Source organism: Carassius auratus, chromosome 36, assembly GCF_003368295.1.
Source record: "Carassius auratus strain Wakin chromosome 36, ASM336829v1, whole genome shotgun sequence".
Lineage (NCBI taxonomy): Eukaryota > Metazoa > Chordata > Actinopteri > Cypriniformes > Cyprinidae > Carassius > Carassius auratus.
In genome coordinates this window covers 9,847,677-9,871,792 of record NC_039278.1, presented here as the reverse complement: position 1 = coordinate 9,871,792, position 24,116 = coordinate 9,847,677, and the positions used below count along the sequence as shown (strand labels likewise).

General features: G+C 40.7%; 1 protein-coding gene across 7 annotated transcripts in view; it reads right to left on the bottom strand.

Annotated features, from left to right (window-relative positions):
- Positions 1-211: 211 nt before the first annotated feature.
- The window catches only part of LOC113055197 (pleckstrin homology domain-containing family G member 5-like), a 45,428-nt gene continuing 21,523 nt past the window's right edge, over positions 212-24,116 (bottom strand). For 5 of the 7 annotated variants that reach the window (XM_026221242.1, XM_026221240.1, XM_026221245.1 and 2 more), the window contains 18 exons: positions 19,906-20,047; positions 19,636-19,735; positions 19,192-19,252; positions 18,893-18,984; positions 18,665-18,801; positions 17,158-17,318; positions 10,133-10,324; positions 9,123-9,284; positions 8,250-8,345; positions 7,810-8,010; positions 6,129-6,239; positions 5,715-5,864; positions 5,165-5,302; positions 4,911-5,030; positions 4,510-4,758; positions 4,277-4,407; positions 2,957-3,946; positions 212-1,177 (listed from right to left, as the gene is read on the bottom strand). In XM_026221242.1, the coding sequence (XP_026077027.1) occupies positions 1,168-1,177; positions 2,957-3,946; positions 4,277-4,407; positions 4,510-4,758; positions 4,911-5,030; positions 5,165-5,302; positions 5,715-5,864; positions 6,129-6,239; positions 7,810-8,010; positions 8,250-8,345; positions 9,123-9,284; positions 10,133-10,324; positions 17,158-17,318; positions 18,665-18,801; positions 18,893-18,984; positions 19,192-19,252; positions 19,636-19,735; positions 19,906-20,047 (3,243 nt within the window). In that variant the 3' untranslated portion in view covers positions 212-1,167. Of the gene's footprint in view, positions 1,178-2,952; positions 3,947-4,276; positions 4,408-4,509; positions 4,759-4,910; positions 5,031-5,164; positions 5,303-5,714; positions 5,865-6,128; positions 6,240-7,809; positions 8,011-8,249; positions 8,346-9,122; positions 9,285-10,132; positions 10,325-14,595; positions 15,261-17,157; positions 17,319-18,664; positions 18,802-18,892; positions 18,985-19,191; positions 19,253-19,635; positions 19,736-19,905; positions 20,048-24,116 lie in introns of those variants that run through there. The other 2 variants (XM_026221241.1, XM_026221247.1) reach the window with 2 other exon arrangements.

The window sequence follows — 24,116 nt, the reverse complement described above, 5'->3', positions numbered from 1 at the left end:
ATTCTAAACCCATGTTGCATTAAATGTCACACCAAGAAAAATAGGCACATAGTGTAACCAAAACATTAAAATTAGACAAGGACCATTCAGATTTGCTTGGAATGATATAAACATTTGGAGACACTCCAATTTTTGGAATTTCCTCTTAATAACAAGAGATGATATCATTCATTCAGTTTTATAAATAAAATAGACACATTTTGGCAGTGGATTTGGAGTCTGAAGCATTTTAATGGGAAGCTTGCAGGTTGTGTTTTCTCCTTTCTTTCTTAAGAAGCACTGTGCAAATTTGTAACCTGTTAATATTGAAGCTGCATATGTAAACCAATCAAATCCAGAGATAAGACATAAGATTCAGCCCTTTTTTTATGTCAATAGACAAATCAGAGACAGTGCTAACCATTCAAATAGCAAAAAGAAACATAACAATCAAAAGGCATCAACAATAAAAATGTTCTACAAAACAGAGCAGGTTCAATAAATACCGTATTTACAGAACACTGAAAAAACAAAAGCAAGCAAGTTGATTATTGTGGCGTTTGAAGCAAAAATAGTCCACAGTTGTTCTTTTTTTTTTTTTTTTTCGTATCACAAGTGAGATTTAGTCAATTCCTACAACCCATTTTTATTTTAGGTGTTTCAGGAGCTACATCATCTAGAATTGAAAAAAGCCCTTAAGACTCAGAGGTCAAATTAATTGACAATTCAAGCAAAATGACAATTCAGGTAAATTCTGCGATTAACAGTGCTTCTGAGCTTATAGTCATACTTTTTGTGAAAATAGATCCAAGGACATGTATGGAATGGAGTTAGAAATTGGAAACAATTATTTTCTTTTCTGTCCCTTTTACTCTGCAAAAGCCCTGACTGGTGCATCGCTGAATGAAAACTGATCAACTCAAGTCTCTTTTTTGTCAGACAAGTATTATACAAAATGTCTTTGTACAGTATATATAACCCTTTACCTTTATATTCAACATTGAATTATAGTCATGGCTTTTAACTGAGTTCCATAGTGTTCTCCCTGTTTCTGCCTGTTTATATTTGAGTCACTGAGTTGTACTTCCTCTTGGGCACATATCTTTGCAGATGTAGTCTTGGACCAAAGACTTGGTTTAAGTCCCACCAATAGACCAGCTAATGGCATCAGCTTCATTTACACCAATACTACACTTCCCTAGAAAGAGAGACAGAGAGAGAGAGAGAGAGAGAGAGAGAGAGAGAAACAGATTTTTTTTAAATAAATAGCAAATTAATGATATATCTGTAATGTGACATCATATTTAATATAATTTCAAAGCAACTGCATAGCATTTCATAACAACAAATCATTCACTCAAACATCAGGGAACATTGAGAGACCTTCCACAAGGTAAAAAATATATAGAATAAATGGAAAAAAGTGAAAACCTCAGTACTCAGGATTCTAGATCTAGTTATTGTTTCTGAAGGTCCAATTCTCTAATAACTCTGGGTGGAGACTGAGATTATTAGATAAAAGACACTGGGGGGAAAAGCACTGGATGTTGAAATGCCAACTTCCTATGATGACTAGACAATAGAGGCTTGGCTATCCTGTGCCTCACTGACCGAGATCACTGTGTCTCAACCTATTAAAAGCTATATTAGAAGAGCACATTGTCTTCTAATGGGCTGAGTCCACACTGATGGCTAATGGTGTGCCACACTCTGCAGAGAACATTAACAATGAGGAGGACACGCTGTGCGAGCATGTCTGGACAATGAAGGAGAGTTTTATAACAACATGCAGGAACAATCTGTCAGCAAGCTATTAGTGAGACGACAAGAGTTTGAGGGGTACATAGTAATGCCTAGTGCTGACATCTTTTTATAGCAAGTTTATAAGAATGGCTAAATTACCACGTGCAGTTAGTGAAGAGAGACAAGGACTAAGCAACATGTTTGAATTGCAATTTGTTTGTGGTTACACGACGGAAATTACATTTTGCATTAAAAATAATACCTATTTTATTTTATTTTCATGACAAAATATTCTCAGTACTAACACTCCTCATGTCCAGACACAAGCACTAAATTAAATGTAATACAACAAATATTACCAAATTCTACTTTACAAATGTACACTACCATTCAAAGGACTGGAGTCAGTAAGATTTATTTTAAGTGTGTATTACATTGATAAAAAATTACAGTAAAGACAATTACAGTGTTACAAAAGAGTTCGGTTTCAAATAAATGCTGTTCTCTTGAACTTTTTTCAAAGGCACCTGAATATATCACAGTTGCCACAAAAATATTAAGCAGCAATGTTTTCAATATTAATAAAATAATAATAATAATAATATTAACTGTTTCTTGAGCACCAAATCAACATATTAAAATGATTCTGAAGGATCATGTGATACTGAGGACTGGAGTAATGATGATGCTGAAAATTTAGCTTTTCTATTCAAATGAATAAATTACATTTTAAAATATATTAAAACGCTTCTTTTAAATTGTAAAAATATTTTACAATATTAATGTTTTTTTAACAGTATTTCTGATTAAATTAATGTAGCCTTGAAAAGGCTCACAAACTTTTACAGTACTGTGTACTTTTTTAATTATAGCAATGATACGTTTTGTTTTTTATATTACAAGCAACCGACTGAAAATTGTCAGTGTAAAAATACCTAAAATTGGTTTCCTTATCTTTATGCAAAATAAAACGATATATATATATATATATATATATATATGTATATATATATATATATATATATATATATATATGTATATATATATATATATATATATATGTATATATATATATATATATATATATATATATGTATATATATATATATAATCTAATTATGAAAAGTATTCTTTTTGTATTATACATTTTAAAGTGTAATTATTTAATTTTTTCCGATTTAGGAGTGAAATATGACCTTAATATGTGAAATATTAGGTGTGTTTGTAGACTTACGATGCTGTCAGTGTTGAATTGATCACCATGGTAGCACGTATCCTGTGTAACTGAGCCACAGTCAGTTTCTTATGCTGCTGAAGTGGCTGCTGGGATAGCACCAAGTCACTGTTTTCCTCCAGACCACCAGAGGGTGGTGTCTCATTCTCTTTAATCTCAAAGTCTGAATGGCCATTGGGGCAGCTGAGGGGCCTTTGCACATGCCTGGACTCTGCTCTCCTAAGAGTGTTCGTCAGTTTGTTCGACAGTGTGATGGGGTCTTCACGGAAGTCTTCCTCGTCTGTCTGGAATAGGACTGTGCTGTGAGACATCTGTTTGGCGAGGTGTGTCAAGCTCTTGCTGATGTTGTTCCTGCCAGAGGGATGGAGAGGACCTGTGAGGCATTGAAGGAGGTCATCTTCAGAGCGTGACCTTAGGGCAAAGTGCTGCAGGTGGTCTGGACGTGGCTGGATGGGCGAACGGCGCCGCAGTGTATGTGAGCGACAACCCGTAACCTGAGACATCGCAGAAAAATCATTCTTCTGGCCAAGCTCCTCTTTGCCTGCACTGCCATCTAAAATGTAGGACTCATTAACAGTAATCTGAGAGCCATTCCAGGTCAGTGAATCCTCCTCATCACCATCTTCATCATCCTCAAATGCATCTTCTTCCTCCCCAGCATCAGTCTCTTCTCCCTCGCTCTGGCAAACCACCCCCTTTAAGTCCAGCTCTGTGATCAGGGACTGAGGTGAGAGAGTTCCATATGCACTGTCTATAGAAAGAGAGCGACTTTCTGGATCCAGGTCTGTGGCACCATAATCACTCAGACCTTCCAGAGTTTTACTGTTACTAGTAGAGAAGGAATCCCGCTGGCTTGATGAAGACAGCAGGGAATTTCTTAGCGATGCAGTCCGAACTGTCGACAAAGACCCAACCTCATCAGTTTCTTCCATAGTCGCCACAGAAAGGGTTTCGGTGGAGCCATCAGAGTGACTTGGTGAAAGAGAGAGGCTTTTGGAAAAGAAAAATTAAACTTAGATCTTTAATTAATCTATTGTGCCATTTCTATATTTAATTATATTTATCACATATATTATTAATGCATTAATACATATCAGTTTCATATATACATATATATATATATTTTTTTTTTTTTTTTTTTTACATCATTTAAGCAAATCTGTTTATTTACATTTTAATTGATAGATTTGGCACAGGCTTTTATCTAAAATTACTTACATTGCATTACTAATAGTTTTGCTAGTGCCATGCTTTACTGTTTGAACTACATAATCTACATACACTATATAGTATATATACAGGATATAAGGAAAACATTACCTCTTGCCTAGCGGCTCTCTGTGGTGTATTGATGGAGAGCTAGAGGTGGACATGCTGCTTTCTGTCTCATCCTCATCTCTGTCATCAGTGTCATCTCTCTGGGTCTCAGAGCAAAGTCTCTGGAGCTGGTTCTGCATGGGAAGACTCTTCATATTAAAACCAACAATCAAGGCCAATGGTTACAGTGACCAAACATTATTAATCAGAAGGATGCAGTAGGTTATTCGAATTACCTGTGCATTGTAAATGGCCTCAATCCAGCTGCGGCCCTGAGTGCCACTGTTGGCCTGAAAGCAGTAGGAGGCAACGGCACATCGAAACTCGTTGAGGTAGATAAGGAGGAAGCTTCCTGGGTCTTTCAGCTCTCTGCACACTGTGTTATGGATGACAAGAGGCTGCCGGATCACCTTCACCTTCTCCACACGCTTCACGGACTTAGTAATCAACAGAACATCAGTGAATAGGAAACAGTATACATCCATCTGTCGGAAACAGGAGTTAATGGAGACCAGTGAGAAGCTTTTAGACAACCACTAGCTGTTAGTTACAAATGTATTTCATACTAAAGTGCACTTATAAATGCAGGCTTTGAGGCTTTTTCCAGTAACAAATAAAAAAAAGAAGGAAATCGTACCCTGCTCTCTTTACCCTCCTTCATTTTGAGAGCTCCCTCTAGAAGCAGCTGCCGAGTTTCTTCAGGTGGGGCGCCCATGACTGGAGCAGTCAGGTCAAAATTATTATATTCCCTGAGGATCTGAAGGATCAATGCAAAGCACAATGGATAATTATAGAGACACCGATCAGTCACGCTGTTTGTTTCTTCAAGATCTCATATAAACCAGGCAGCATTCTGAAGCCTGATAGTATCTCATAGTTTATGCATCTCACCCTCTCCACCTCCTCGCTGGCCCCCTCCACGGCCTCATACGCCTCTATACGTCCAGCGATGGCAGCCAGCTTCTGTTTTTCCTCCCTTTGTCTCATTTGTGAGTCCACACTGTTAATGAAGCATTCAACAGTAGCCACCTGACCACAAAAGCAAATATTAACAGTAGTATTGTGGCTGTCAATAGATAAAAAAATAATAGACAATAAAAATAGCCTATAGAAAATAGACATAAAAGAAAAAGAAAAAAATATGTACAGCTATGTGCACAAGGTGTTACAGTCTCAGCTCAAGGTTCAGGCTTATTTGTTCATTAGTCATGTCAGCAGCGACTAGTCGACATCGACTCGACATTACGTGGTTCAAATTCTTGCAATTATTGTAAAAAAAATGTAATCCAAGAATTGAAATGTGGTCTTAGATATTTGAATATGTCACATCATTGTGAATCCCAAAACCCAGTGGCATGAACACACTAAACAACATTGTAAACAACATTAAAATAAACTAAATACTACTGAATAATGTGCGCATGTGCACCTCCTTTCTTACCATTTTGTTAAGGGCCTCACGAGTTGCCAGGTCATCTGTCTTTTTCAACACACTTTTGAGCAGCAGTGGGTATTTAGTGAGCCTTTGATGAGGCTTCACCAACATGTCTGTCAGCTTCAGACGGTTGCACTGTTTATGAGTTTCTGCCCACTGCAGGATGGAAAAGTTTATTGAAAGTCTCATTTGGTGAACAATCATAAACATACACTCACAGCATAAGCAAACTATGAGAGAAACACTGAGTCATAATGAGGATGCTGTAACTGTACAGGTTATTATACTAAGGACCTCTCATATCTCTTGTATATAATAAACCTTCAGAGCTGCCTTTATATTTGCCGCCAGACTGAATCCATCAAAGGTTAATGTGTCTGTCTGAAGAGCGACCAGATACGGATGGTAATAATTACTCACAGTTACATATATTCTGAAGAGCTCATTGTCTTTCAGTAAAGTGCGCATGTACTCCATACAGGCCTCTTCTTCCATGCAGTAACGGATGTAGGGCTTGAATCGGAAACCAAACTGCACACAAAAAATTTAAGTAAAATGATGTTTACAAATATTTAGAGGCGATTTTGATAACTTTAAAGGAATAGTGCACCCAAAAATGAAAACTGCTGTAAATCTAGTAATGAGTGCTGTCAGAATGAGAGCTCAAACATTATAATGATCTACAAGTAATATACAGTACATGAGTCCAATCCAGCAATTAATATCTTCTGAAGTGAAAGGTGTTTTAACTTTAAACCATTACTTCTGGCCAAAATACCAGTCCACAATCCATAAAAATGCTTCATCCCCATACTGTCCTCATCAGAATCCACCAACATATTTGTTTAGAACTAATTGGGATTGTTTTCACTTGTAAAAGGTGCTTGATCTGTAGATATTTCTTTTCTGAATACAAGACAACTTTTTCACTGGAGGAAGCACTATTATGGACTATTATTATATTTTAGCCTGAAACTAAATATTTTATTTAGTTTTAATTGTAATTAAATATTTTATTAAACTCTTTTAAATTTCACAAGACATTAATTGATAGACTGAAGTTTTACTTATGGATTATTGAGATGTTTTTTATCAGCTATTTGTACTCTCATTCTGATGGCACTTATTCACTTAGCTTAACTCATAAATTCTGTATCTCAAGGGGCTTCAAGGGGTCCTATTACGCTCTTTTACAAAGTCTTGGTTTTGTTTTGGGGGTGTACTAGAACAGGCTCTCATACTAGGTTGTTAGAAAAACACATTATTTTTCACATATTTTACATTATTACAACACCTCTCTCCCCAGTCTGGCATGTACGGCTCAAATAGTTCCTGTATCAAATGAAAGCCGGTCTTCTGAAAAACGAAATGCACTGTGATTGGTTAGCTGGGCCAGTGTGTGTTGTGATTGGCAGCACTCGGCACCTGGTCGGGAAATGTCATGCCCCTTACCATAGCCACCTGCGATCTTGAGTGTAAATATTGCGTCAAAACCAAATCAATTTGAGCATGATTTAAACCGGATGATTGTAACCACTCTAAGTTCGTCTGCCTTGGGAAACCTATCTCTCAAATGGACCACTGACACTCTATCTACAATCTCAATTAGGAGTGTCAATGGTCCATTTGAGAGATAGGTGGCGATAATGCACTTTGCAATTGCAGTTGCAAATGCAGTTTGCAATCAGCCATAAAAGCAAGAAGATGACGCATCACACGCTCAGGACAGTTCAGACATTGTGGTGAAAATCAGAGGTAAATAACAATATTAATACTGTTCAGTTTCTTGCACAGACCGATTGTTTTGTGTCTTTACACATCAATGTATCGCCACGAGCCGCAGGGTTTAATTTGATTTTGTTTGTGTATGATACTGTCAAAGCTGTGATTCCCATCTACTTACATTATATGACTGACAGACTGCAACGGTTTGAGTTAAAAATCTCTGTTTGTGTTTTACTGAAGAAATCTTGGATGCCCTGGCGGTAGGCAGATAAACATCAAATTTTATTTTTTGGGTGAACTACCCCTTTAAGTCTTGAAAAATGATGTGTGCAGCAAGCAGTGTCTCCTGTGTGGGATAGTGTGTGCACACACTCACAGTGCTGAAGCCCTCATGTAGTTCAGTGGGGTTGATCACTGATCTTTTTTGTCTGGCTTTCTCTAATGTCGGCAGCATGACCTCAGCCCACAGGGATGTATGCAGTTGCACAATATCCTGAATGTTACTGAAGAGGCGCACAGGTTCGACTTCACTTAATAAACCACTCTCCTGCAGGTTTAACAGGCCACATAGAAACAGCTGGCAAAAGAGGAAAAGATTCTGATTATACCATGCTATAAAGTTTCACATGTAATCTGTCACAAGTCATATAAAAGTATCATAAATGCTGAAGTCAATGAGCATTGGACAAGATACATATTATAAAATCGTCTCATGGTCTTGTTGAAAACAATGAGAGATATTTCAATGACATTATCAGACACATTTACACAAGTACTAAGATACATGCATTGAAGTTAACATCAGTGTGCTCTTACATCAGTAATGACATGCAATTTCTTGATGTAGTCTGACTCTGTCTGAAGCAGTTCCCATATGGCCTCTTGTTGATGGCACTGACGTCTGGTTAAAATCTATACGAAATAACAAACAAAAACAAGTAAAAATACTATATTTTGCATGAACATACCAGGATGACTCTTGATTCATTAAAGAATTCAGAACAAATGTAAACAATAATAAGAAAAAATGTTTCTTGTGTACCATATCAACATATTCGAATGATTTCTTAATTATATTGTATAGTTTGAACAAAGCTGTACAGTAAGCTGACACCAATATTTTATATAGTGATGACAAAACACTCTGGTTCTGCATGGGGAAACTCTTCCTATTAAAACCAACAATCAAGGCTAATGGTTAATGTAATCACACATTATTTATCAAAAGGTTGCAATGGGTTAATTCAGAAACCTGTGTGTTGTAAATGGCCTTAATCCAATGTCTCATTTTGTGAATATCTCTCTCATGTTAACAACATGTAGCAAAATTGTAGCAAATGGATTTCACAGGACGTACTTAAATTATTATTATTTGTCCGACTAGTTTTGAGAGTTAAAATGTTTCCAGACAGAAAAGATTGATCTGTCAGACACTTAGTAGAGAGTATAATGTAGACTTTTTCTGATAATAAAAAAACACTTTTTTTATCATCTAGTTACTTCGACAAGGGCAATAAAACATCCATCTCCATGATATCCACCAAAACATCAATGAAAAACCTTAAGTCATAAAACCATTCTTATCTGACACAATTACCATCGTACATGAAGTCAGATGACGTTATTCTACAATTTATGATGGGATATGATTTCCTAATAAAATGATACAATTCTAAATAGTGTGTTTACTTCAGGATTGTCCAAAAGCTGCTTCCAGCTCTCTTCTAGCTCCAGGTTGGGCTCCTCTTCCCATGAGTCTCTGTGGAACGAGAGCTGCGGAGGCATCTTGGGTAATCCGAACATAGTGTATGAGTAAAGTTTACTCTGCAGCTGTTCCACGCGATCACACTCCTGAGAAGAAAAATTAAGTGGAGAGGAAATTAAAACTGAATGAACTTATACTATTTTGATTTTGCAATAGATTACCTTAGTGTTAAAAAAAATGATCAGGGCTTTTAAAGATTAACTTTAAGTAGGCATTACCTTAGTGTTAAAAAAAATGATCAGGGCTTTTAAAGATTAACTTTAAGTAGGCATTAGTAAAAAGTAAAGTAAAAATAAGAGAAAAATATCATTATCAATTAAATATTCAATATTGAGCAATTAATTAAATATTTAATACCATCTGATAATGGTACTGATATATTGTAAATACTAAGAATAACACAAGCTATTAAAAACACCATACAAATTATGAGAATATACTTACTATTATTATATATAAACACCATGGTGTATTGTTTGAAGCATGGATTTAATGATCTCATAAGTGGTGGTCACCTTTAAACAGGCATTGTTTTCTAACTTTAAGCTATTATGTGATTTTTACAAGAGTCACATAGAGAGGAAAAGAGCACAGCCTGCTATTTGACCCCAACTTTACACTCCTGAGCCAGCCAGGGTGTCAACCAACCTAAATCTCTAGGGCATGCCAATGAAAAAAACATCAAAGGTCCAACACGTGAGGGAAAACGGAGTGTGGACTTATAGGAAAAGTCTACTTGTACATTTTCCTGTTTTTGGTTCATTAAGTGGAGCAATACTTTGACAAATTGATATCTCTTCCTTAGTGGTTCCACACTCACTCAAGTGTGAAATGCAAAAAGCTTGCCAGGAATATGTAAGTGCTTGTTTTGCATATGAGAAAGTGCTTTGCACATGTACTGTAAAACAATCCTTGAATGCTCACAGATGCTTACCTTCCCAAGAGAGCCGTTTCCTGAGTTGGAACTGAAGAGGCCGCTGAAACGGCTGGCAGCACGGTTCCTCCAGCGGTCTGTACCCGTTACAGATCCTGGAAGAGAACTGCTCAACTGGGATATGGAGTCTTGATTGGGGACACTGGCATCACCCAGAAACTCCGGCATGTTCTTTCGCCGACGCGCTTGAGCCTGTCACAGACAGAGAGTGAGAAAGAGAGGTGATGAGAAAAAGTAAAAGTAAACCGAGACCAATGTTTGAATCGAGGCAGGGGCTGGGGTGGTCCTGGACCCTTCATAAAAGTTAAAAGGACAAAAAAAGAACACAAAAGAAAAGAAAAAAAAACGTTGGGGGGGGGTTCTATAGTTTTTTTAATGAATAAACAAATAGGCTACTTTTTTAATTACATTACATATTTACAAATATTTTACACCATGGCATTAGCAACGTTGAGGTAATGGGTTCGATTCCCAGAGGAAAGAATAACTGTTGAAATGTGTACCAATATTTTTGATTATTGACATACTTGAGTTACTTTATCTCTGAAACAAAATTGAATTCACAAAATTTTAAATGTGCCTTTATTGACTACTGATCACTTTAGGAAAACAAAGAAAGAAAAAAAGAAAAGAAAAACATTAAAATTATTCAATATTGTTATTTATAATATTAATAATTATTATTATTATTATTCATTAATTTAATAAATAATTATATTATTATTTGTATATTATTATATGTGGTTACATATATTATTAATTATATTATTAAATAAATATTGTAATATTTTAAATATTATATATATGTAAATATATATTATTTTTTATGTATTATAATTTGTATAATTATTCAAAATGATTGCCCTATACAGCATGATTGTTTTCATTTCATTTTACAAAACACAGGCAAGCTGAATAAACCAACAGTGTAGCAATAGTCACAGAGCAAATGCTTCTGTCATACAAACAGACACCTTTTGTCAAATCGTCAGGCTAAACTGTGGAATTTTAAGTGCCAGATGTAGTCTGGCTCTGACAGGTAAGGAAGCGCAAACAAAACACTCAGGACATTTATACATAAACAAAGACAGGCCTGTTCTCAGATCATCTCCGTACGTTATGTTCAGGGACATCTTTCACCTGAGGATGGGACAGCACATGTGCGTTAAAAAGAAGAAAAAAAAACTGTTGACCTAAGGCAACATATTCAGCTGTCAACAGGTGAAAAGGCCGTTTGGGTTTTGCCAACATTCTCTGTTTAGAAAGGTTAAAGCATTAGAGACTTGACTGACAAGAATTAGCAAACTCTGTGACCTGAGCCAACGAGAGGAACCCTTCGGCAACAACAGGAAAAGAGACAAGGCATGTCTCGGAAAGCAGGGGAAAAGCTTTTCCCTGTTCACGACAATGGGAAGAAATGAAGAATGCATGAGTGTAGCAGGGAAAGCCACTCAATGTCCCTTGGGGTTCATTACTTGGACATTGTGTTCTGATGATGCCTTTCGTTTCAATAGAAAATGCAATTACAATGGATTAAAAACAAACCTGGCATTTTTCGTCAGAGAAATGTTTTCAAGATCTTCAGGCCAATTCATTTGTCAATGTTCTGGGACAATGCCAATTTTTCTTAACGGACGTAATGTTCTGTGCCCAAGATGGGACTTCATGATGAAGACAAAACATCTAAAACATCTCTAGATCAACTCAATATGTTCTAATCAGAGATATTCACTCAGCAGATCTCTGAAAAGCATTGATCAATCAGTGCTCCCCTACTTTCTACATTTGACAGACAATACTGGCTGCAGAAAACTAAAATCAACCTTCCAAGATGACAAGCTGACATTGTCTTGGTCTATGTCCATCGGGAGAACCTGTTTGACTCATTTGTTTGGTCGAAGGAACACAAAGTCAACACTGCGCCCAGACAACATGTGATGATATTATATTTCCAAGAGTTATCACAAAGACTTCTGTTTACACTTAATCATGCCAAAAAAAAAAAGCTGATTTTGGCTCATCCTCTAACAAAATCACTTTTAAAATGAGCCAATATGCTTGATGACACCATTATATTTGTTAGATTTATTAAGAAATGTGTGAGTTCGATAAGAGAGAGCAATACAAGCACCACAGGCAGCATTTTCCCTTATCAATTCCCAGACAGATGCTCTTTGAACATTTATATTTGATAAAAAAAATTTTTTATACGAACCATGCAGACAAAGCCAAAGTGCCAAACACGAAAGACGAGCAAAAATAAGCTCACCGTAGATGTCAGAGGCATTTCCAAGGCAGTCCAGAGCATTGCACGGCATCAAAAGAGAGCCTGGCCCATGCTGCTCCCACAATGAATCGCCTACAACCTGCTTCCCTCCTGCAGCCTCACAAAAGCTACATTGATGTCAAAGGACTAGTGCATTCAAATCCACTTCTACAGGCTCGTTGGCTTGCGTGTCTATGTGCGTGCGAGTGAACCTGAAGGAGGCTGAGAGGACTGAACGGTAGACCGCTGCATTGCTGAGGAGGGCTGGCCGGATGTCATAGTAACTGCAGAATCCTGCCCTCCTATTGTGCGAGCAGGAAGAGAGGGGAAAGGAGCAGGGGGAGGAGGAGCTCCTTCTGCTACCTAAACTACCTCAAACAACCGATCCTAGCAGCGGCTTGCTTTAAAATCAACAGCACTGAACGAGTGACTGTAAAACAGTGTTTAATGCACATCTGCTGTGTATGCAGAGGGCGAAAGGGAATAGTGATGCTGGGCACCGTACGCCTGCTTGTGTGTATTCTTTTTTTAAACAGTATGGATATTTTCAAAATCAGTTTGGTAGGACAAATTGGTCATTGTCCTAGTCAGCAAGTAAGGATGCTCAAAGAGTTCCACAGGGCTTATACTTTTAGGGGAAATCAACCTATAAATGGCTTAAGTTTTTTACGAGACTTCATCCAAAAATGTACTCTCTCTCTTGTTGCAAACCTGTATGGCTTTTCTGGAACAAGAAAGAAGATATTTTGCAAACTACATGTGTTTTTTGGGTCCATACAATGAAATTGTTGTTTGGACCACATTGGCGTTCACTGTGCACTCTTAGAAATAAAGATTCCAAAAGGTTTTTTTCTCCTTCTTCTTTAACTACAAACAGTTCTTGAAAGAACAAATTGTTTAATGGTGTGAAGAAACTTTTTATAATCTAAAGATTTTTTATCCACGGTAAAGAATCTTTGTGCAATTTAAAATTGATGTGGATATTAAAAAGTTCTTCATGGAACCCTTGATGTCAATAAAGAACCTTTATTATACATTTTTTTAATGATGTGTATGGACAGAAATTTAAAATGTAAACATCAAAACTTTAAAATATCTTATTTTGTGTTCCACAGAAGAAGAAGAAAAGTCATACAGATCTGGAACAACATGATTGGCAAGTGAATTATTTCGGAATTGTAATTTAAGGGTGAGTATGGCCGCCATAGGGATGAACTGTTAGAAAGTATTTTAACACACACCCTTCAAATTTAAAACAGAAAAACATCTCATGATGGCTGAACAAGTGATCCGGATAAGTGTTAAAAATGCACTGTGAATATAAACACATTTGGGGTCCTGTTTTCTGAGGCACAGCACACAATTCTTCCAAAGTCCAAAGGTAACTTGAGTGATTGTGACTAATTAGGTGCTTGCACAATTTGCATAATGGCCTAATTTGCATTTTGCTGAGAGTCTCTCTGAACTGTTCAAAACCAACATAGAGAACAGGTAAGGAAAGCAAGATCTCTCTGTCATCTTCTTAAATCTTATTGGGATAAAAATTTTTGTTTTAAGAATTTTATTTTGTGTAAAAGCTCTCTTTACTCATGTGATATTGCTTACAGAACAACCACAATACACCCCCTTCATTAAATAAGTTCAAAGGCGCTAAAGACAAGGCTCATTTTACACGTGCAGAAACGAAACACTTAGGCCAGCAAAAGAGTTAAACATTCCAGGTGCTTCTGTACATTGTTACACATTTACACAGATTTCCCCATTAAGTAACACGCTTCTAATCATGTGATGCTGCATAAAGATAACAGAAGACATATTTTAGGTTCCTGTTTCCCACAAAAGACATACAAATAGTAAATTTCATATAAATCTTATACAATACATTCATTTAACTATCTGGAATAATATTACAGTGTATAAAAAAGATGACTGACCCTTCTCAGCGTAAAAAGAGGATGCATACAGCATCTTTTAATGAGCTTTTAATAAGCTATTTCTACAGACTTTTATGAAACTACTTTGTATTAAACACTAATATGACATAATACATTGTAAGCAGTTAACTTAGATGCAGCCACATGAAGTAAAATAAAAAAATGTGGTTACCTGACATTTTTTTTGGAGAAAATAAACCATAGTCTTCTCCTGAACATAGAGGATTTGAGACTGATATTAAATCTGTATAATGCAGAAATACCTTGATCCCTTGTTTAGTAACTCCTGGAGGATACGTAGGACTGTTAGGAGAAGTTGGTGTAGTATCAGGCATGGGGCGCAGAGGTGGCGCGTCTCCAGCTTCGAAACGCTGCACGCGGGCAGCCACCAAACCGGTAGCAAGAGGCCTGTGGGCATGGGTCCGGGGAAGATCATTCAGAGGGCTGCAGTGGATAAGCATTCCACCTGGAACCTCTGGTAAAGTTGGCAGGCTGGGTACATTCCATGTCCTCTGACGAAAATTCAGCATTTCTGCGCCGGCACGGGTTTCTCTACCATGCAAAAAGGTGTAAGACGTAAAGGTCTGGACGGAGTAGTTCCAGTAGATCCGGTATAAAAGATACCTTGTCAATGATTTAGTTCTCTTCGAATTTCCTGTAGTTTTGAGTCATGGTTAAAAAAAGAAACATCATGGATGATGACTGTACTCAAATTCACCTCAAAAGTCCTTTAAAACTTCTAGCTTGTTTGTTCTCTGTCTTCCTGTGTTGTTCCACATGTGTATCTCCCTGCTTATGCATCAGTCTTCTGATATGACCTTTGACCTCGATGCCAAAGCACGTTGGAAGGTGGAGCAACACTCCTGACACTCTTCCTTGGCCAATCTGTTCCGTTTAGTTCCGTCTTTCACTGAGATGACACACAACACTGCCTCTCCAGATGGTGTTAACCGGCTGTATGGCGCTTTCTTATCATTTCTCTATGGCTTGACAATCACTTTTATGGTTAGCTACGTAAATCTTACTGGTTAGCACAGATCTGACCTTAGTACGGTAAAAGGAACCTTACAGTACAGAAACCTCACTGCTGCATTATATCTTCATAGCAAACTGCACCTGTCATTACAAATCACATTAATCCAGGCTGAAAACGGATCAGTATGTATGAGGATTGAATGAGAGCAAATACATTTTGCTTTCATGTTGAAAAAAAAAAAAGTGTTTGTTTACAACAAGGAGCCAATCGTTCCAGCTAATTCCACAGGACTTTCCATCGCGGACATCCCGGGTGAAATCGGTTAACCTTGGGCTCCACTGAACTGCTGATGAAGCAGACAGAACTTTTGGACAGTCACAAGGAAATAAAATGTCATGAGCTTTGAACCTTGCTCTTGTTTGAGATCGTATGCAAATGCTCCATGGGAACCAGAGGTGGCTGATTTCAACACAGGCCGAAAAACACATTCAAAGTTTCACAGGATTGAATTATGCTCTATCAAAAGGATGTGTTTGCTTTATTGGGAAGGTGTATTTGTTTGATTTTGAGCTTGAATACTCTGCTTATGTGGAAGTCAAGTCATTTGGCAGCACTATCAGGATTTCCGAGACACATCCCTTTTTTCAAACAAACTCAACCCTGAACGTATCTCTGATATGATCCTAAATAAAGGCAGGCTGGTTTAGAAACCTTGCAGTCACTAACTGAGCATTATACCGGGAATTAGTAACAGGTGGCAACACAAGATTGTCATAAAACAATGAGTCAGTTGCTCACTGGGTTTGCGGTAAGCACTCAAAAACATTGACTTTGGAAAAAACATTTCTTTTAGTTATGTTTCACAAAACATGTTTGCACGATGGATGAAATTGCAGGGTTTCAGATGAGAAAAATCATATACTATACACTACTAAAAGAACAGTAAAAACTGGATGTGACAGAAATTATAAAATGAACGAGAGAGTGACAAAGAAAAAGGGGAGATTGGGTCTAGTTGTCTTTTTTTTTTTACTCTACAGAATATTTCTAAAGATTATGTTGTTTTTTTGAAAATCTTCTATATATGCACATACACTACTGATCAAAAGTTTGGGGAAAGTAGGATTATTTTATAAAAAAAAAAATTTATTCAGCAAGGATGTCTTAGATTAATCAAATGTGAAAGCAAAGACTTTTACAATGCTACAAAAAACGTATTTAAAATAAACTTTCTATTCTTCAAAGAATCATGTAAAAAGGTATAAAGCAGCGCAACTGTTTTCAACATTAATAATAATAATAATAATAATAAATGTATTTTTAGGCACAGAATCATCATATTAGAATGATTTCTGAAGGACCATGTGACACTGTAGACTGGAATAATGATGCTGAAAATTCAGCTTTGCCATCACAGGAATAAATTACATTTTAAAGCATATTAAATTAGAAAACAATTTTATTATTATTTTAATAATGTTACAATATTATTGTACTTTTGGTCTGTATCTATTATTGTACTGTACTTTTGGTCAAGTAAATGCAGCCTTGGTAAGAATACAAGACTTCTTTCAAAAAAGCTCAAACTTTTGAATGGTAGTGTATCCTAGCAAAAAACAAACAAACATTTCATCTTTTAATGCCCAAGAAATAAAATAGTGTCCTCTGACCACATTGTAGTGCATGCTGTCACACTAAATAGGTTAAGCTGTCACCATGGAACCTGTTATCAAGTCTTTTCAATAAAATCTAAACAGTAAAATAAACTAAACAATTCATGAAATAAAAAAAGGACAAAGTCCTTGTGACAACTAGCCCTGGTCTCCCCTATATAGAGAGAGTGACCTACCAGGCCGACTAGCAGGTCTGCCGCCTCTCGGCGTCCCAGAGAGCCATGCTCTGCTCGGTCAGTAGAGGAACTACGTGTGCTAGAAGACCTCATAGTGGGCAGACTGAGAGAACGGGGGTCTTTCACACACCTCTCCACCTTCAGCTCCTCTCCTGGTCGAGCTGCGCACACACACACACAAGATAGTAATTTACGCATTGTGAAAATGTCTCATGAATTTATCAAATTTCTGAGAAATTCTCCTGTTGATAAATGATACAGAATTCATTCATATCATTATTTAACATTGGCCATTTTAAAGGGATACTCCATCCCAAAATGAACATTTTGTCATTAACTGACATTACTCCCATGTCGTTCCAAACCTGTAAAAGCTTTGTTCCTCTTTAGAACATAATTTAAGATATTTTGGATGAAAACCGGGAGGCTTGAGACTTTTGAAAACCGGGAGGTTTTGCCAAGTAAGTTATACTGTCAAGGTCCAGAAAAGTATGAAAACATCGTCAGAATAGTCCATCTGCCATCAGTGGTTCAACCATCACGTTATGAAGCGATGAGAATACTGTTTGTAAGCGAAGAAAAGTAAAATAACCACTTTATTCAACAACTCCTTTGTCAACAGTCTCCTCTGTGTCTCTCCATATCACCGTATGCTGCGTATGCTCTTCTGTATCAGCCGTGCCACAAGGATGCGTTGTTTCTACGTGTATTTACTGTAGCTTTGATTTGAAAGATAAAAGTGCACCCTTGTGGCCCGGCTGACACAGAAGAGCATAAGCAGCATATGGAGAGACACAGAGACAATTTGTTGACAAAGGAAAAGCTGAATAAGGTCAATATTTTGTTGTTGTTTTCCCGTCGCTTTATGTAACCCAGATTGCACATCTGATGGCAGATGGAGTATTCTGACGACGACTTTCATACCTTGACACTTTCATTTACTTGGCAGTCAATGGGCAGTCAGAACTGAAGGGTCCCGATTTTAATCTAAAATATCTTAAATTGTGTTCTGAAGAAAAACAAAGCATTTAGGCATGACAAAATTTTCATTTTGGGGTGAAGTATCCCTTTAATTACTTTGGGTCATTCTCAGATCATAAGATCTTGAGCATTTTATGCTTCCAACTGATGTAAGTACTATTTCAACAAATAGCTTTTTATTGAATCTGAGGGAATATATGAACTTTACATCATTAATATATTGTAAAATGCTAGATTGAGAATCTCCAGCTCACCAAATCACATATTCAGACTTTTAAAATCCATTCAGATTGTGTCTATATAGTTTTTGGTTTAGTCATTAGAAATTGTAGCTGAGTACCAGAAAATTTTACTAAAAAAATACTGATATAATGTCAAATGTACAATAACTTTTCCTTTACTCTCACTGTTACAATAATAATTTGAGTTCTGAGATACAACTGTTTTGAATTTGATTACTAGCCAATAAAGACAGAATACTGTCTGTTGATTTCACAGCATTGTTTAGAAGGCAGCAGGGCATTACCTCGTACTCTGAGGTAGTGGCCACCAAAGCGGTAGGCTTCAAATCCCAGTGAAAGTGGGGTATTGGACTGATCTAGGAACAGGTTGACCCTTGACAGCTCAATGCCTTTTCGTTCAAATACAGCTCCCAGGACTTCTCTGAAACACAAAGCTTACAGGTCAGCTAACCATGATTCTAAATGCATTGATTTGGTTATTGCACCACCTAGGGGTTCAAACACAAAATCACCTCAAGGTTTTCTTCTTCACAGCTGGGACGATCTCCATGCTGACGTCAATATTTAGGTCAAACTTCAGAGTAAAGCACTCCTTGCTGGGGTCCTGCAGGAGTGAAGAATGGATAACCAGCTTATGCCTTAAGAAAACAAGCTATAATTTATAGTAGATACTAACTAATATGATTACATTTTCAGACAAAGAAAGGGTCAGAGTACTGACTCAGAGGCACAACAAGTCTCAAAGTCTTGTTTGAGACAGAAAAGCAGTACACAGACTTAATAAAAATCAGAACTCTAATTCTTCTCTTACATCTGTGTGTCGGCGTCTGGTCTTCTTTTTAACCAGTTTCATTCCTCCACTCCTGTGATCCCTGAGAAGCACAAAAAAAAGGAATGACTGAAGTGTCTAGTGTCTTTTTCACTAACCATAACCCAGTTTAATCAAGAACAGGTATTTAAATGTATATATTGAAACTTGTTAAAAAAATAAAAAAAGTCAGCATAATGTGCTGTGAACTGGATTTTACTAAAACTAGATTCATGTTTACATTTTCTATTGATAATAGTAGAAGTAATACATGAATGGTGGTTATTTCTCAATGAATAGATAGTCAAATCCCAGATGTTCTCCAGTGGATGATGCCACTGGAAAGTACACAGACTTCCTCTTTCATTAAAACAAACATCAGCGAAACCTAAGTGCGTGCCCATAAAGGATGTAATAACAGAGGGATAAATGCAAAAAAGAACTGACCCTAGGTCAGAGTATCCATCCTCTCCATCCTCCATGTCAGAGGGTAGACCGGTGCGAGGCGGACAGGAACGCGTGGACACGTTCCGGGTCAGGATGGAACCTGTGGGGGAGAGGAAGTGAGGCAACACTAACTAACATCCTGCCAGAAGACTGTGATCATAATTAACCATTACAAATTCAATGATAATTGTCATGCTCATCTTTCAGCTAAATTTAAATTGCTGAAACAAGTGATAGGTTAAAAAATAAAACAGATAGTTAGAGCTTTACTTTGTGGTTGCAGGTCAAACCGTGGGTGCCTATCAAAGAGCATGCCGTCTCGGGTGACGGGATGGCAGTTTGAGTCACATGACTCACAGAGGTGAAGGGGGCTGCCGTCTCTAAGGTCCTGACACGACGGGTGGTGACACACCTGAGGCATAAATCATAAAGCAATAATGTCAACTTTGAAAACACAGTAGTGTAAAATCCAACTGTGTGTGCATCATTTTCTTTTTGTCAGTATAACAAAAACTTAGTTCCCTATCTGTCGGTCACTACGAGTTATGTCGACCGACAAATGGGGTCTCACTTGGGAGGCCAATCATCTCTGATTTTAAGAGAAAACGCCAATGAAATTGGCAAGTGGATTAACACACCTGAGCCACTCCCCGTGCCAGCGGGTATAAATAGGGCGACAGGTGCATCCACTCATTAGATTTTTGCTTCGGAGCCGAGTGGTTGTATGAAAGCCGTTATACTCCACAAAGCCATTCATCTGCTGTGTCGGGAAGCTGTTCTGGTTGGCGGTACGGCGCAAACAGCGGTGTCCCTTTCAGCGATTCCCCTGGGCGCTTCAACTAAGAGAGCAGATTTCCTAAAAGAGCAAATCGCGGACGATTCGCGTCTTTTTCAAGACGCCGTTTCGTCCGCGTCCTTCTGGATGCGGTCGTTTCCTGTTCTCTGACAACGGCCACGTTCGCTCTCTTCCGTGTCTGGGCATTCAGCACGCTGAAGGCGCGTTCGTGGATGGTTCATGCACGCACTGCGTGTGTGACCATGGCAACGCTGTGATCGCGTCTCCCCTTTCTTAAAGGGAAGGGAGCAGACCCCTCTGTCACTACCCGTTCTGGTTTCTCTGTCTCGAGCAGAGGACCGCCGGTTAGTGCTCTGGGAGATTTGAAGGTGACCGTGAGAGCTTCTCCGCCGGGCCACGCCCCACGGACCTCTTACCCCTTCCGCAGTGTTTGTCCTGTGCAGCTGCTGGGTGATTTTGCTGGGCTGTCTAATGGCAGTCCCAGCGGGTCATTCAGTTTGCCGCCGGAGATCAGATGTCGATTGCAGCATCGGGGGATGGGTTATCGACCTCTGTGGATGAAGATTCGGTGGGGCTGCCCCCCTAGGGTGTTGTCGCCACTGCCGAATTGGACCCAGAGTCGACAGCCGTGCTTGCCCGGGCAGCTGTGAGCATCAGGATGGAGGTGAATGCACCGCCAGCCCTGTGTGCTCATGGCTGTTTGATTGGTTCTCGGTGTGGAGCGCGACTCACAACCGCGTTTTACTCTGGTTCCTTTCTTCCCGGATGTGCATGGGGAAGTGATGTAGTCGTGGATGGCCCCTTTTACGGCCGGAAGCAGCTCATTTCGTTCCTCCGTCCTCACTACCCTCGATGGCGAGGCAGCTAGGGGTGTGTTGACATTCCCCAGCAGGAGAGTGCGATTGCGGTGCACTTGTGTCCGCAAAACGCCGCCACTGGGAGGGATAGTCCGCGCCCCTCACCCAAGGCCTGTAAGCTGTCGGCCGCGCTCGCTACCAAGGCTTACAGTGCTGCGGGCCAAGCTGTCTCTGCTTTGCATGCCATGGCTATCCTGCAAACCCAACAAGCCAAGGCTTTAACAAATGCACGAGGGTAGGTCCAACCCGAGGTTGATGCAGGAGCTGCGCATGGCGACTGACCTCCCCCTTCTGGGTGACGGAAGTCACAACGCAGTCCCTCGGGTAAGCGATGTCCACTCTGGTGGTCCAGTAGTGCCGTTTCAGGTTCAGCCTGGTCTGTATGAGAGACATTGACAAAGTGCATTTTCTCGATGCTCCCATGTCCCAGGCTGTCCTGTGTGGCGACGCTGTCAGAGGCTGTGCCCAGTAGTTCCTGACAGAACAACAGCGGACTGAGGCCATACAGCACATCTTGCCACGACGTGATCCTCTGGTTGCCACCATTCCGTCGCAGGCAGTGCCTCAGCCTGCTCGTCGCCGAGGGCGCCCCCCTGCGTCCTCCACACCAGCTCCGCCCCGTGCTGAGAGTTCTTCGAGGCCGGCGCGTCGAGCCCCGCGCAGGAGAGCGGCGCCCCCCGTGTCACTCCCGGCTGCAAAGTCCTCGAGGAAGTCGACTAAGCGGCCCTGACACGGGCAACTCGGAGATGCGGAGAACTGCTCTTCAGGAGATGGCGGAGAGAGCGCCACTCCCTCCCCCGGAGGAGGGCCGGGTGGAGAATCTTCTGGTTCTGTTCCGCCGCTGGTCGAACGGCCAGTGGCACCCACATTTTCATTGGAAGAGCAATTTCTCCTTCCTCCGAGTTGCAAGGCTTGTGGGCTGACAATGAGCGACGCACAGCTTCCTCATTCTCACCCACGACGCCCCCTTCGCCAGCGGCCAAGAGGTCGCGGTTCGGAGACGCAACGCCTCTCCACGCGTCTCTGGCCAGTTCCTCCGGGAACACGGGGAGTGTGGTTGCGATGACCCAGGACGCAGTGCCTTCTGGGCCTTCCGGCACGACTCCCCATTGCTGCACCACTGCGGGTATGTCGACTGTCCCTTTGGTGCCACTTGTACGGTATCTGGGAGCGTGGCTTGCGCTGCCCAACCCGTCACGCTGGCTCATCCGGACGGTTCGACTCGGCTATGCGATTCAGTTCGCCCGGCGACCCCCCCAAGTTCAATGGCATGCTCGAGACTTCGGTGGCAGTCCAGGACGCCCCTGTCTTGCGCGAGGAGATTGCTGTCCTCCTGGCGAAGGATGCAATCGAGCCGGTCCCTCCAGCCGAGATGAGGACGGGGCTTTACTGCCCTTACTTCATCGTGCCCAAGAAAAGCGGTGGCCTTCGACCTATCCTGGTTCTGCGAGTCTTGAATCGGGCCCTACACAAGCTCCCGTTCAGGATGTTGACGCAGAAACGCGTTATCAAATGCGTCCAGCCCCAGGACTGGTTTGCAGCGATCGACCTGAAAGACGCGTACTTTCATGTCTCTATCCTCCCTCGTCACAGACCGTTCCTGCGCTTTGCTTCCGAGGGTCAGGCATGGCAGTACAAGGTCCTCCCCTTCGGGCTCTCCCTGTCCCCCCGTGTCTTCATGAAGGTCGCGGAGGGCGCCCTTGCCCCACTTTGGGAAGTGGGCATCAGGATCCTCAACTATCTCGACGACTGGCTCATTATGGCCCGGTCCCGAGAAGAGTTGTGCGATCACAGGGACTTCGTGCTTCGGCACCTCAGTCAGTTGGGGCTTCAGGTCAACCGGGAGAAGAGCAAGCTCTCCCCTGTGCAGAGAATCTCTTATCTCGGTATGGAGTTAGACTCGGTGAGTATGATGGCACGTCTCACCAGCGAGCGTGCCCACTCAGTGCTGAACTGCCTGAGTTCCTTCAGAGGCAGGATAGTGGTACCGCTGAAACACTTTCAGAGGCTCCTGGGGCATATGGCATCCGCAGCCGCAGTCACGCCGCTCGGGTTGCTTCATATGAGACCACTTCAGCACTAGTTACACTCCCGAGTCCCGAGATGGGCATGGCGCCGCGGTACACATCGTGTCACCATCACACTGATGTGTCGCCGCCTATTCAGTCCTTGGTCGGACCTTGCTTTTCTACGGGCCGGCGTGCCCTTAGAACAAGTGTCCCGGCACGTTGTTGTCACAACAGATGCCTCCAACTCGGGCTGGGGCGCGACATGCAACGGGCAGGCAGCTTCAGGGTCCTGGACAGGACCTCGACTGCTGTGGCACATCAACTGCCTGGAGTTGCTGGCAGTGCATCTAGCTTTGCGACGGTTTCGTCTGCTAGTGCTGGACAAGCACGTGTTGGTCCGCACGGACAACACTGCGGCTGTTTCGTACATCAACCGACAAGGCGGGTTACGATCACGCCGCATGTCTCAACTCGCCCGTCATCTCCTCCTCTGGAGTCAGACGTGGCTCAAGTCGCTGCGCGCTGTCCACATCCCGGGGGAGCTCAATCGTGCAGCCGACGCGCTCTCACGACAGCTCACTTTCCCCGGGGAATGGCGACTCCATCCCCAGACGGTCCAGCTGATCTGGAGTCGATTCGGGGAAGCTCAGGTAGATCTGTTTGCTTCCCCCGAGTCCTCCCATTGCCATCTGTACTATTCCCTGTCCCAGGCCCCCCTGGGCACAGATGCACTGGCACACAGCTGGCCTCGGGCTTTACGCAAGTATGCGTTTCCCCCAGTGAGCCTGCTCGCACAGACACTGTGCAAGGTCAGGGAGG